This window comes from Anopheles arabiensis, chromosome 2, assembly GCF_016920715.1.
Source record: "Anopheles arabiensis isolate DONGOLA chromosome 2, AaraD3, whole genome shotgun sequence".
Lineage (NCBI taxonomy): Eukaryota > Metazoa > Arthropoda > Insecta > Diptera > Culicidae > Anopheles > Anopheles arabiensis.
This window is the reverse complement of record NC_053517.1, coordinates 74,327,399-74,342,078: the sequence shown is the minus strand read 5'-3', so window position 1 is coordinate 74,342,078 and position 14,680 is coordinate 74,327,399. Positions and strand designations below refer to the sequence as shown.

General features: G+C 40.6%; 1 protein-coding gene across 1 annotated transcript in view; it reads left to right on the top strand.

Moving 5' to 3' along the window:
• The window catches only part of LOC120904833, a 140,853-nt gene that overhangs the window by 113,454 nt on the left and 12,719 nt on the right, over positions 1 to 14,680 (top strand). Inside the window, 5 exon segments of the mRNA XM_040315283.1 lie at positions 96 to 235; positions 6,381 to 6,456; positions 7,356 to 7,508; positions 8,784 to 10,951; positions 13,829 to 13,930. Coding sequence (XP_040171217.1) covers positions 96 to 235; positions 6,381 to 6,456; positions 7,356 to 7,508; positions 8,784 to 10,951; positions 13,829 to 13,930 — 2,639 coding nt within the window.

Here is a 14,680-nt window from a genome sequence, read left to right as displayed (position 1 = left end):
TTATCCCAAACCGGGCGTTGTGATACCTGTGATGCCGTTCACGTTCCGGCTTTCCTCACCTTTACGCCCCATAATACGCCTGCTTCGTCCGACAGATCATCATCAAGCCGCTGCTAGAGGACGGGCTGCTGCTGTACAGCGGGCACCACGAGTATGGTGATTACATTTCGCTCTGCCTCAACATGGGCCACGTCGAGTTCACGTACGATCTGGGCAGCGGGCCAGCAACCGTCAGGTGAGTGTCGGACTCCGTTCCTCCTTTCGCACCATGCACTGTACAGCCTAACCGGTCGGGAGAACGGTAGCAGGGCAGAAACGACTTTTAAATTGCAATCAAATCCTTTTTCCCCGGACAAGTCCCTGGCACACGGTTCCAGCGAAGCGTTTGAGGGGATGAGGATTGGGCTGCGTTTTGGGCTAGTTTCCAGCGTTAATTCACATCTACTCCCGTAAAACTGACGCTGATGATGATGGGCTTCGGGAATGATGGATATGTGAATCGATTCATACCGACATGATGAACTTATTCGCTTCGATACCTTTCCGTGTTCCGGGGAGCTCGTGTGGAGTTTTCCAATGCCGCTCCTAATCAAATCAGTTGATGTCTATGAAAGAAATTGCTTTCAAAAATGTTTTGCGATGTCAAGATCGTTGAACGATGATGCAGCATTGGAAGTGACTTTTAGGGAATGTGTATGATGCATTTTAGGCTAACGAATATGTTAGTTGATGACTACTTAAAAAAAGCATTAGTGGATTTGTTTTGATAGAGAAGAAAAGATTTCATTTTCGTTGTAGGTCTAGATTTTTTTTTTAAAAGAAATATAAGTTTGAAATATTTGAGAGTTAATTGACCGATTTCTGGGCCATTGCCTGTTAAGTACAGATATGTTGTGTAAAAATAGTATAATTTTGTTTTATGTTTTATCGACTACATTGCTTATGATATAGAAAATATTTCTTCTTATTCGAGGTATCAATTTCCTCCGTTTAATCTCAGCATGATATTTGTTATATTTACGTGTGGTTAGATTGTTTAATCTCAACATGATATACCTTGTATTTACGTATGATTAATTTGCTGATCGCACCGGGTCGTTTCTTCTTGATACAGAATGGACGCTTAAATCAATTAGATATAGAGTTTTTAAATTTGGCTGGAAAATTGAATTGTATGGTCTTCATTTGGAGTAATTTGCCATTTGTGTCACCAAATAGCCGATCAATTCCTTGTATTGTTAGGTTTTTAAAAAATCCATAAAGTAGCTAAAATATTTTAGTATCGCATTCCCATTGAATTGCTACATCGAATGTCTTTGCAAGAAGCAGTTGAAGGATTAGTTTAGCGAACATTTTATGTTAAAACATAATTTTAATTATATCTTAATAGACATTATTTTAAATTTTGTTAAGTTCTCACCAGGTACATTAATATAGTAATACTAGCTGGCCCGGTAAACCTAGTTTTACCCCACATTTTATTAGTTGCCGATTAAGTATTTGAAGTTGCAAATTACTTATCCGGCACTACAACCGCTTTGCGGTCTTGGCCTGCCTCAGGAGTGTCCGAAACCGCTCACGGTCTCGCGCCTTCGTCTGCCAGTCCTTTAAGTTGCAAATATAGGTGTTTAAATTCACATTTAATTTTTTATTCATTTTATTTGTTTTCATTGATGTCATTGTCGTTAATTACTCAAATAATATGTTTAAGAACATAATTTGGAACAGTAATACAATGTAGAATTACGTAGATTGATTTATTTACATGCAAATAATTACATACTTGTCACACACATATAACTACTATGAATCTCTAATGCAAATCTCGAAGCGCTAATGAATGGACGATATTTTTGGTTAATCTGTCTTTAGCTAGTATGTATAGATTGGAAGGTTTACCCACGCGAGAACATGCCACATATAATTGTCCATGCGAAAAACACGATGTTCGTAAGTCCAAACCGCAAACAGACATCGTTTGACCTCGGGTAAGACCGCAGCCGGGCAGACCGAAAAAAAAAAACACCATAACGAAAAATGTTGTTTACACTTGCGAGTTTAATATCAATAACCAAACATGTTTATGTTACAATTATTAAAGCAAGCATATTTGTTCGTTTTGGAACATCAAACAGCAAACAGGACAAAGCGAAATAGCATGTATTTTTTAATTCATTATTCCCAAACTAAAGTACTCCATCTCTGTTTTGTCATTATGGATATTTGTGACAGCATCGTAAACCGCTAGGCATTTCACAGCGAGAGTAAACCGCACCTTACACCGAGTGTAAACCGCGCTTCACACCGACTGTCAAAGTGCTGTATACAACAACAACAATGATGTCCTTTGTATGGGAAATTGCTAATAGAAGAAAATTGCTAATAAATTAAGTTTAGTGCAACTTCTGAAAATGATGTGAGTCTTAAAACCTATTCTCATACCACCATAAGGTGTGTGCAAAGTTTCGTTGAAAATGATCCAGCCGTTTCGGAGTTTGCTCGCGACAAACACCGTGACACGAGATTTTTATATATATAGATTTTTTATGTGCATGTTGTCGTTGTTGTTGTTGTGAAAGAAACAATATTTACAGTATTTACACGTACATGAAGATAAGTATTGGAAGTTAAAATTAAACGACTTTATGATCAAAATTAGACACAATTCATTTTTTTCCAAAATGATAATGTTTTTCGTTTGGTGGAGAAAATGGCTGTCTATTAATATTATTTCACTTTCATTACAATGCAAGGTGAGATGTAATCAATAGCCTAAATTCATCATCAAGTCTAAATTAGCCTAGCCTAGTTACAACAAGCCTAAGCAAAAGAAAAGGGAAGTCTGAAAAAGTGTTGCCTATTTATTATGCGTAAAGCGAGCGCGGCATCATTACTTCTTTTCTTTTCATTAAAGAATGAAGTAAAAATCATTCCCCCTTCTTCGCCGGCTACTGTCGACCATAAAGCAGTCGATTCAATTGATGAAACGCTTCCAATTTTATGGTCATCTTTCTTGCTTCTTTCATGAGCAACGTACAGAAAAAAAAAGAAAGAAAGAATACGACAGCCATACGAAGGCAGGAAATAATTTGAAAACTTTACTAAATGAATGATAATATCGATGTTTATTTAAGTTTAATGAGTTCGCACGAACGGAGCTGGCGGGCGGTGTCAGGTTAGTGATGAGGGTGCAAACGGAAGAAACAGGGGAGAGAGTTTTTGGAAGGCAGCTACCCCATCATCGTCGATTGCCTGAGCCCCAATCGACTGCGTGTCGTTAAAATGCGGAAAGCCATGCGGAACTGTGCAAATGAGGCGAGCGAGTTTCCTAACGCCTTCCCTTTTGGACTTGGAGGCCCTCGCAGTAAGAAGGTTGTGGAACATGGGAGTGGAAAGGCCATCATTTTTCCCATCAAATGAGGAGTCTCTAGCTTCCTTTCGCCGAACGGGAAGAAGGTGGGAAGAATTTATCTAATTTACGTGCCGGCTCTTTTTCACCAGCACGCAAGGGCGGTGTGAAAACTGTCACGAACGTTCAGTAAACGAGTTTGATGTTTCGGTTTTCGTTCTTCCTTTTTTACTTTTTACTTTTGCTGCCAACCAAAGGCACTTTTCTTGAGCAAAAAAAAAGACAGTTGATCAACTAATGGACATCGTTTTCCTTGCCACCGGTTCGCGATGACGATCGGTTAAAGAGATCCTTTAACATGGAATTGTGGAAAATGGAAAGTGTGCGTTTGCTGTTGATGAACCGGTGGGAATGGAAATGTGCATCTTGAGAAAATGGTGGCCAAGGGCACAAAAACTGGCAAGCATTTAAATATGTAAATTGCATTCATTCGCGGGTGCGTTTAGCTGCAAATGGAGAAACTGTTCTATGCTACACTCCTTCCCACTGGAAGTGAAACTTTCGTCGACCTTCTGCTACTCGGAACGAACACTTTTGTGAATGAAATTGATGAACGTTTTCATCATTTTGACGCTCTTTTTGCAAACTCGTTTGAGTGACAAACAAAGGTTGTAGCACGAAATGTACATTACGCTTTTACCTTAAGTATCAGCCACAAAACACCTCGAGTCGGTTGGTGCTGTCAGTGCTATTGCAGTGGCACTTAAAAATAAAAATTAATTACACCTATAGCACGTTTGCATACAAGTCGGGGACGATTTGTTAGAAGTTCGCAGTTACTAAACCACCTTCGCAGCGCGACTATCGCACGCCATCCGTCCGATAATCCTTTGCGACGCGTTGATTGATGTTAATGCGCGAATTTAATGTACTTTCGCGAGCAGTCATTAGCAACGCGAGCGTCCGCAGGTCAGAACAACCCCGATCCGGGCGGATGGATGGAATTTAATTAAAATTTCAATTCCGATCTCCCCAAGCGCAACTGTTTTCGGCGTGCATCCAGACGGTATGTACGAACGTTCCAGCTGGCTGTGGGAGTTTGTACAGGCTGGTAACGTTTAATCGTTCCGTTTCTGCCACCAAATCCTCATCAGCCTTCGCCTAGGTGAGATGAACAAATAGCCCATTGTCCCTGGAGTCTCATGAACGCCGTGCCCGGATTCAGTTGTTTTGGGGGTGGTTCTTCAACTGTGGGGAAAAGATTGCTAGAGTACACACTTTGTTTGGTAACCGCAAAAACGTTAATCGTGTTGTGTACGGTGACAAATGAGGCAAATGGAAATGCCACGTTTTATTTGCTTTAGTTGCTGTGATTGTATTTCATGTATACGCAGGATTTAGTTAATGTTAATGGTATTAAACTTTTTCAATGATAGTTATATCAAGTTCATGTTATTTTTAAAGCTGTATCTAAAAAAGCATTATTATTTAATGTTGTCTACATCTTGTGTATTTTTATATAAAATTACAACGAATGGAACATTTCCTTCTATTCTATTCTATTTCCTTGTAATGTAATATTTTAATTATTTTTTTAATCCAATTCTTACCTTAGAGCACACCTATTTGCAATCCTCAAATAAACAACTGACTGTCAAGCAGATCCCCAATTAGTTCAAATTCATTACCCATTCCTCCCCGTACCATGCTTTACACGCCCGGTTAGTGCACAGAGCACAAAGCAAAACAATCTATTTTTACAGCGCAAAAGACGCAAAATAATTCACGAAACGGTGCTGCACTCGACAGCTTTAATGGTTCATTCAGCTTCCGGGAAGATATTAGCAAGCGCTCACGCAGAAAGTGCGGCCCAAACAAAAGACAAGAGTAAAGAAAAGCCAGCAGAAGCAGAAGGAACAATCGTGTACCGAGCGCTGATAAAACTTTGCTTATCTACACCCTTGGCCCGGTGCGAATGGCAAAGAGGTCCTTGATTTGGCCCCCGGGCCACCACGAAGTGGAACGTGTTTCAGAAATATAATTTATTCGTGACTGTACCAGCTCGAAAAGCCATTAAACTATTATTTCCTCGAGTGTTTTCGACGGAAGCTAGCGTAAAGTTGCACGTAGGAGGTTTCGCATATGGGGAACGCTCGCGTACCGTATCCACCGGGACCGGGATGTGCATCTTTGGTCGCTTTCGACCCAGTGCAGTAACGATTGTACATCGGCTGCAGTCGAGGCCGCATTGCCAAAGAAATGGCGAGTGGAAATGGTGAGTGGAAAAACTCTTCATAATAGTGCCAGCGGTTCTGTGGTCACTGCTTCCTGTACGACCCGTAGCTGCTCGGTTGCTTTGTGTAGAACGTGTGAGTGATCTAAACACGGTACATGGCAACACATTTGGTGAGTCCGTGCTCTTTTGAAGGGGTTGGGTTTAGCTTTATTCGGACTGTTCCGTCGTATAGACCGGGCGGTACTTCATTCCCTTGTAATACAAGGATAAAACTTAATTGTTTTTGTACCGCAAATATTACAGCACTAAATGTGAAAGCTCGCTCATGGTGGACAATAGTGCGAGGAGAGAGCTCGTCCTCTGTTGGTCATGTCAAACAAAGCGATCCTGGCTTAACTTGCACGAGCATCTGGATCGATTGTTCCTGTTGGATGACCACAATGTAATTACAATGTTCAGCGGTTGGAACGAATATTATTTCTGTGTTAGAATATTAATTTGAGGAAATTTACAAAACTTATTTTGAGGCAAAAACATTTTGAAATAATATTCTTCTTCTTCTTCTGTATTAACCGAAACATGTAAGACATTCCTAGTGAAATACTAACATACCTAATGTTAAAGTAACTTCAACATCTCCTAGCGAAAAGATTATTTAAGATATCTTCACTTGAAGTTCGTACAGCCGTACTCTGATTGCTTAGTAACTGTATTCATTTACAAACCAGCAAGGCAGAGCAATGATTTAGCACCAAAATATTTCAACTCTACACATCCTTCTTTCCTCTCTTGCAGGAGCGAGTTCCCGCTCTCCATGGGACAGTGGCATACGATAAAAGTGTCCCGAACGTCACGGTTGGCCGTGCTGAAGGTAAGTGCCGGACATCATTCCGTATGTGTGCAGCCTAGCTGCAGTAAAGGCTGTTTTACGCCATGTGGCTCTTGTTAGATATCAGTTAAAATCATAGCAAAATGGAAAGATTACTTCCAGCACTAACATACGGATGGTCTATGCAAATGGATCCGTTTGCATTTGCTTCTCAGCTTCCTGATCTTTTCTGTCCTACTCCACGGGTGTTCTTTTTTTTAGTTTTGAACCCAAAAAGCCTTTTACATGGACTTTTTTTTAATATGTTGAGCCTTTGCCAGTTACAAACCAGGCTGAAATGACTTGAATGACTTATACTGCTGTCAGTTTTGTGAGCTGGTTCCTGCACTGAACACGAATGCTGATACAATCTGCATAGGCAGACGGCAGAATGAGTGGAATGGTTTAATTAAATTTTTATTTTGTAATTATACCCACCATCCCTCCCATTCGTCTCTGTGATTCTACTTACCGTTGGGCCGTTGACTACTCTGTGGACTGACAATATACACATCCTTCATAAGTTTTTTTTTTCACTACAAAAAATCTGTCCTTGCTAGTATAACCTGGTCCAAGGTATGTTTTTTCATTCATTTTTTCAATTCGCAGCGCATATACAAACCCATGTAAAGGGCTATGTAACCATGAAGCCAGCAATGGGAAGGAGTAAAATTGTTTTATTAAATTAAAGCTGTCAGTCAGCAGACAGGGTAGCTGGCCAACTACGATGCAAACCATTTACTTGCTCCATCCATTATGCTGAGGGTCTCAAGAATCCAAACAGATCACTCTAATTAATCCAATTTTAAGCTAGGCCGCCACTTGCCCCGTCAACTTCCGTGACATCTTTTTTATTAATTCTGTTTGCCATTTTCATTTTGTCAAACCACTAAACCGCACAGATCGATCAGCTGCCGGAAGTGATGACGGTGTCGCCGAACGGGTTCTGGCATCTTTCCCTGCCACACAGCCTTTATCTTGGCGGCATCCACAATGTACACACGCTGCCAACGAGCCTGCGGGATAAAGGATCATTCGCCGGGTGCATTCAGAAGGTAAGCTTAGAGTGATTGCTTTTAGTAGAACGAAAGAAGGCACGAAGATAATTTGCTTTAGAGTATTATTCAGATAATAGTTTGCATAAGAACGAGCAAATTTGAAAAATGAGACTGTCACGACAATCGGAATAGCCGCGGGAAACTAGCTTGTATTGCATCAATTGATATTTTTAAAAATAAAATTAGGTTCCATGTTGGTTTTATGAAATTTTGCTTTCCTTTTTTTATTGAACTACGTGATACAATAGCTTAAAAAATAATTAAAATGTGATAATAAGATCTTGTTTTGGTTAGATCTTTCAATTAAACAACATTTTCATAAAAGAACGAAAATGGAGATTTTAAAACGGGTTTGTAAAGAGGATATTCTATGAAAGATTTAACTTGCTTTAAGCAAATTTGTAGGTTAAATACTGTTGGTTAAAAAAATCTTGAATACAGTTTAGCATAAATGTATTTATATCGTGGTTGTACCAATAGTGGTTATAGTACACTAAATTCCATTGTATTCAATAATTTAAAAGTATTCAAGTTATTTTCCAAATATAAATTCTTCTCCGACCTTTTACAGATGATTCAAAAGATAAATGGTGCCACTATGTTACGTACTGATCAAAAAACCATAATTTTGTGGAAATAATCTTAATCATGTATAAACAAACTCATAAATGCTGTCTATAACTACAAAATAACGATATGTATAAAATAAACTACAAACTTCAACCAAACTTTCATTCCGAATAAATACAGTATTTTAAGGTTTCTTTCTAAACGATCATACAACAACAATAGGTACCAAAACTCGATTATGAATACAGCGGAGCAATCAGAAAAAAAATTGTTTCGCAGTTTTATAATTTTATTTCAATGATATAAACTTTTGTGTTTAAGAATATATCACGTAGTACCCTTATGTTAAAATGTTCATATAACAAACTTCTTGGCATTTTAAATGCATTTAAACACATCTGTATCACTACATTGTACTACCATAAATTGCACCACATAAGGCACATTTACTGTAGTATGTCCTTTAACATCAGTTAATATGTCAATTCGATATTACAAAGTAGAGTGATGATGCTGATAATAATCGTGATATGATATGATATGACAACGTAGAATCGTATGGTTGATATCGTTATACACTCGATTAGATATCATGTCGAAATCATTCAACCGTCTCAAATCACATGTGAACCGTAGCACTAAATGCATGAACAACTCGGCATACCTTTTATGCATCACTTTTCGTTTTTTTTATCTTTTCAGGTCGATATCAACGATCGCACTATTGCTATCATTTCGGAGGCACTCGGTGGATCGAACGTGGAAAACTGTCCGCATGCGTGCGTTGCCCGACCGTGCGGTCCACTTGCCAAGTGCGTCCCGAATCTCGACACCTACGAATGCCAATGCAACCCGCAGAACCGCCAGTGCAACAAAGCCGAGGAGCTGCCATCGGAAGTAATTGAAAAGCAGCAGCGGCTGCTGAAGCGCAAACAGCAAGAACAGGCAGTCGCACCGCCATCGTCTCGCCCGACGGTAGCATCCGAGCCGACGCAGCCGTTAACGACTCCCCTGGGAAGCTCAATCTCGACGACGCAAGCTCCACCACCGGAAGACAGTACTTTGCCGCATGATAATAATCCGGCGGATGTCGGCGACGGTAGCTCGGAGGAAAGTGACGAGGGATACAACGACTACTACCAGAGTGACGACGGGGATGATGACGGCGACGATGATGATGATGATGACGGCAGCTTCGGCACGCAGGGTATGAGCTCCGGGAACGGTTACAATCAACCGAGGAATCGTCGCAGATGGAACCGGTATCAATCGGCTGCGGGTGAAATAAAAACTGCTCCACCAGCAGCATCCACGGCTAATGAGGCTGATAAACAACAGTCGCACGTGAACGGAGCAGCAGAAACATCCTCGACGGTAGCTAGCCCGGCTGCATCCACCGTTGCTAATGAAAAGATAATCGTTTGGATCGATCAGCAGAAATCAAAGGACTCATTTTCCACGCAATCGAATGATTACGCAGATTACGGCGGTGGGGAGATAGCGATGGTTGAAAATGGCATGGAATCTGCTGCTGTGGATGAACGGCCGCAGCACGTCGAGCTCAAGGGTGCGGAGGTCAGGAAGGATGAGTTTTCCGAGGGTCGACGATCCGGGGTTTATGATGCGAGCACCGGAACGATGGTGGGTAATGACCGAAAAATGACGATGGTGATGAAGGCAAACGATGCAGGCGAAGGTGATGGAGCGGGTGACATGATGCCGGTTGAGCATGGGGACGAAGATGATGATGATGATGACGATGGCGACGACGATGATGCGACACGGAGCAACCACAGACCGCAGGTGGATGTGAGTGAAGAGTCTTCACCCAAGCATGGCAAGACGGTGAAGGATCCGGCGAACATTGCCCATCGGTTGCGGCGGCCGGAAGCAACGCCGGAGACGTTGCCGGCCAGCAATAAGGATACGGGCAGCGATGAACCGTCGTCATCTTTCGCTGACAGCGAAGACCACCACGACGACGACAATGACGACAGTAATAGCGCTGACGATGTAGCTGCTTACGATGGCGATGGGTACGGTAAAGATTACGACCAGCATGGCGACCGGATACCGTACCGTCCCGATTTTCTGCTTCACCGAAAGCAGGGAAGCTCCTGGCGCAGTCGGGGGAACAGACAGAACCGGCCGGGACAGCAGGGAAAGCAAACCGAGCCCGAGATCGATGAGACACTGATCGAGGAGATGAACCGGATTATGAAAAATCATAATGACAACGACAACGACGCGGATGAGACACTGGATGCCAGCTTTTGGGGTGTCGGACCATCGTCAGACGGGTATGGTGAGCCGTCCCTTACGCAGCGCGAGTACGAGCTGACCGAGACGGACGCGGAGGAGACTCACGACGAGGGTGCACATCACCATCAACATCACGACCACCGTGCTCCGAGCCATCACCGCCGTCGGAATGGGGTTGAGCAGGAGGACGATGGCGACCAGCACGAATCAAAGGACACCGGTCTACGGAACCGATATGCGGCGCGCGGGCAGCAACCACACCAACAGGACAGTCAATCAGATCACCGTCAGCGCCAGCAACAGCAGCAGCAACAGCATCAACAGCAGCCACAGAAACCACAGGCAGACCCGCGAAATGACGAGGATGACATCCTTCGCAGCATCAAGTACAAAAACAAATACTTCCGCAAGTATCAGGGCGCGTGTTTTACCGGCACGGACAGCTACTTTCACTACAGCGACGCCGAAACGATGCGGCGTGTCATTAGCTACGAGATTGATTTGAATCTCCGCTTTAAAACGCACTCGGCGAACGGGCTAATCCTCTGGACCGGTCGGCACAGTGCCCTCGAGGGTGACGACTTTTTGTCGCTGGGCATCGAAAATGGGTAAGTTGGTGTACAAAGTTTTTTGTTTCATGGTTTTTGGTTAAATTTGTTTCATTGTGTTGACTAGGTGTCAGCTTTTACTGTTTTATAAGATTTTTTTACAGTTGTAGTGTATTATGATAAATATAAAAATCTCAAGTGGATCATTTTCAACGAAACTTTGCTCACACCTTATGATGGTATGAGAATAGGTTGTTACACTTACATCAATTAGAGATGTTTTACTTACAGTCGTTGCCACCAAATTTTGGCTCAAAGGCATCAATTTTTGACAATGTACATCCATTTCAAATACAAACACAGTGTAATTTGAATGCTTGACTTAATTTATACACAGAGCAAGGTTTTAATTATTGCATACAGCACTTTGACACTCGGTGTGAGGTACCTATCTGTTTACACTCGATATAGCGGATAGTGCTGTACGATGCTGCCTCAAATATCCCGAATAACAAAGCAAAGATGGTATATTTTAGTTACTTGGGAATAACTAGGTTTACCAGGCTTGTTATTATTATTAGCCATTATTCTGATAAATTGGTAACAATTATAGATTCAAGCAAATGGTGTTTGAAGATAAAATTATAGATCTAAAATAACAATTTAGATGTTTAGAATTCATCAATTTGTGTTCTTTGAATGTTCCTTATATCTACTGGTAAAATTGACAAAATCAATGTATTTCTTCAAGCGTGATTATATTGTAGCTTATTTATCCGTACAGTACAGCTATTCTTCGAACCATAATTTTACTCCACCACAACTCCAAAAAATTGGTATGTTCAAGATTTCAATGTTTCAAAAACTGCTTCAATGGAAATTTATATGATTTTTGATTGAATTAGTTTAGTGAATCCTGTCTTTGTACATCTGTTCTGTATACGAATTGTAATTCCTATCAATTTATCAATCAAATCAATTTATCGATTGTCTTTCACACAGAGTTGGGAAAACTAGTGAATTCATTTCAATGCGCTGTGAGCATGCCAGTCTATGTATTGGTACAGGAATAGGTTTGATCTTAGTTCCTAAACCGAGAAAAGCTCGAAGTTAGGGTCAAACCAGGATACTATCACATTCAGAGCCTAAATATGGGCTACGTTATGATTCAGTTCCAAATCAGTTCAAGGACGGAAATAGTTATGAACTGATAAATTTTCCTCCAAGCATTTTCTAAGAAGACTAAGCATATCGGTCTCAATATCTGGAGTGAGGTTCAGTAACAATTCTTGAGCATAGGATATCAGTTTGAGGCGTAAAAATGAGTCACAATTAGTTTTAGATCAGTTTTGTTTTTGTCGTTAGAACGGCCTGATTGGCCGTATCACCACTTCAGATCAGTTTTAATAAGATATAAACAATTTTAATTTAATCATAAACATTTGGCTTAACTTCATTAGCATTTCATTCAACTAACCTTGGTATTCTTGACACTCATAGTAAATAACTCACCTGAAATTTAAAATTAAGTTGCTTCAACTCGATCCATATACATCCTTAAAAAATTTAAAATGGAAGAGTAAAAATGTAGTGAGAATACTCAATAGTTCAAAATAGAATAATGCAATAAAATAATAAGTCTTACGCTCAATCCATTACTTTATATTGAAAATAAATTTCAACCTTTTCCCAAAAGCACATGTTTGCTGCCACTCATACCAATGTAACCGTTTATCGATCCGGTAGGTCAGCACCGGAAGCAACAACCCATGGCCGCTGGCAGAACCATTCCGATAGCATTTTACTTAGCCTGCCGTTAATTATTATGTGTCATTTGACCTTCGCATTAACATTCATATCGCGTGCAGCTGGCATGGAATATAAATTTTATTTAACGTCGCCGTTTAATTTTCTCGCCCACCAAAACCCCGATCGCTGTTTGTTCTGTGCCCCGTTTTGTTTCTGTCACCCTACTCGACAGCACAAGAAAGAAGAAATGTGGCTGTGTCTCTTTCTGCTGGAGCATTGTAAGGCGCAATAGAACATTCCTATTCTTTTCACGACAGCAAGAACGCGTCATTCTCTGAACGCGTAGCTCAAAAAAGGTACCATCAGTTAATGTGGCTTGAAATCGATTTCGGTCGTTCGGTGGGCCAACGGGCAAAAAGTCACCTTAGAAAAATGGGCAAGCACGAGATAAGAATTTTAAGTTTCTTGATCTCCCTTGTTTTTCCCTCCCGGTGGGAAGCGTCTTAAACCCTTAGAAAGCGTGAAGCATGCTAGGATGTTAGATAAGGAAAATTCGAATGACAAACGCGAAACGGCGACAACGTCTCGGTATACTGTGGTTCCGTTTTCTTATCTGCAACTGCAAACAGATATTCTAAAAGACTTGCTCATTTCATGCTAATCTTGGTGGTGGAATCGAAAGACGCAAAAGAAGATAAAAGAAATATACTTTCATTCTGGATGTTATCATTCGGTTTAATCAAACATCACCTGGCAAGCAGAATGTAGGAAAAAGCTTAACAAAATGTACAAGTGATTGGTTTGATCGTACGTTATCTTGTACCAGACATCAATCGGAATAGTTTTCAAATGTTTAAGTATTGCTCAAAGAAGAGAGAAGAGCCATGGTTGGCTTATGCAATTTTTATCATTATAATATGGATCAAATTAGAGTTTTGTGTTTGTGTGTATTAGCAACAAAGAATTTATGAACACTCACGTGAAATAACGTAGCCGTACTGTTAACCAGCGTTTTTGAGCTTTTGAGCTCTTTTTTTTAATTTGATCTTTCTTCAGAATTTGAAATTAAAAAGCTCTCAAACACTTTCATTTCACTCGATAAACTATGTGATTGTTTCGTGTTTGTTTTAATCATATATTGATTTTCATCTCTTCTCTTCTTTCACCTTTTTTCACACATTAACACAGATATCTACATCTTCGATACAACCTCGGGTCGGGTGAAATTAACATCAAATATAACTCGACCAAAGTCAGTGACGGGCTTTGGCATCGTGTGCGGGCGTTAAGGTAAGTAATGTTACTATTGGTGAAATGTGTGGCCAAAATTTTAACATTAAATTGTGTGTGCTATCGATGTTGAGGGTGCACTTGCTTTGTGAACATTTGTTTCGCATAATCTGTTAATCTATACCTCGAATATGTGAAATCAATCAATAGTAAATAATTATGCATTAGACAATTCAGCATATTCAACAGGAAAATGTCCAATACTAACATATACACTTAAAAGCTATTTATAAGATGTGTAGAACATGTAACTGTGAAATGTATTCAAACATCATACTGATTAGCACACTTCTGCTAGATGGCGTGTCTTATTACCTTGCTTATTGCATCAGAAATCAGAAAACAGCATCTGATAAAAAGCATGTTCATGTACGCATCTCCTTGCATTTTCCACCCCTATATCCCTATATTGGTGATTTCTCTTTCCCACGATCAACTTCAAGCCGTAGCAGAAAATGCAACGTTCAGCGACGAATTTCCTTGTCTCGCTTCATCGTTTACAGAGCGTCCTGATAAACCGAACTCCAACGCAGTATGCATCACTAATGTACTGCCAACGGTTTTTCTAACAAAAACCAATTTTTCATGAATTATAAATCTATCAATCACTCCAGCGTGGACGATAAAACGTAACAAAAAAAATATAAAATACCCAGAATCGATAGCACAATTTCCATACGCTCGTAGCGTAGCAAGAAACAGTGGAAGGAACCGTTTTTCACAGCTAGCTTACGCGACGGTCCAGCTCTG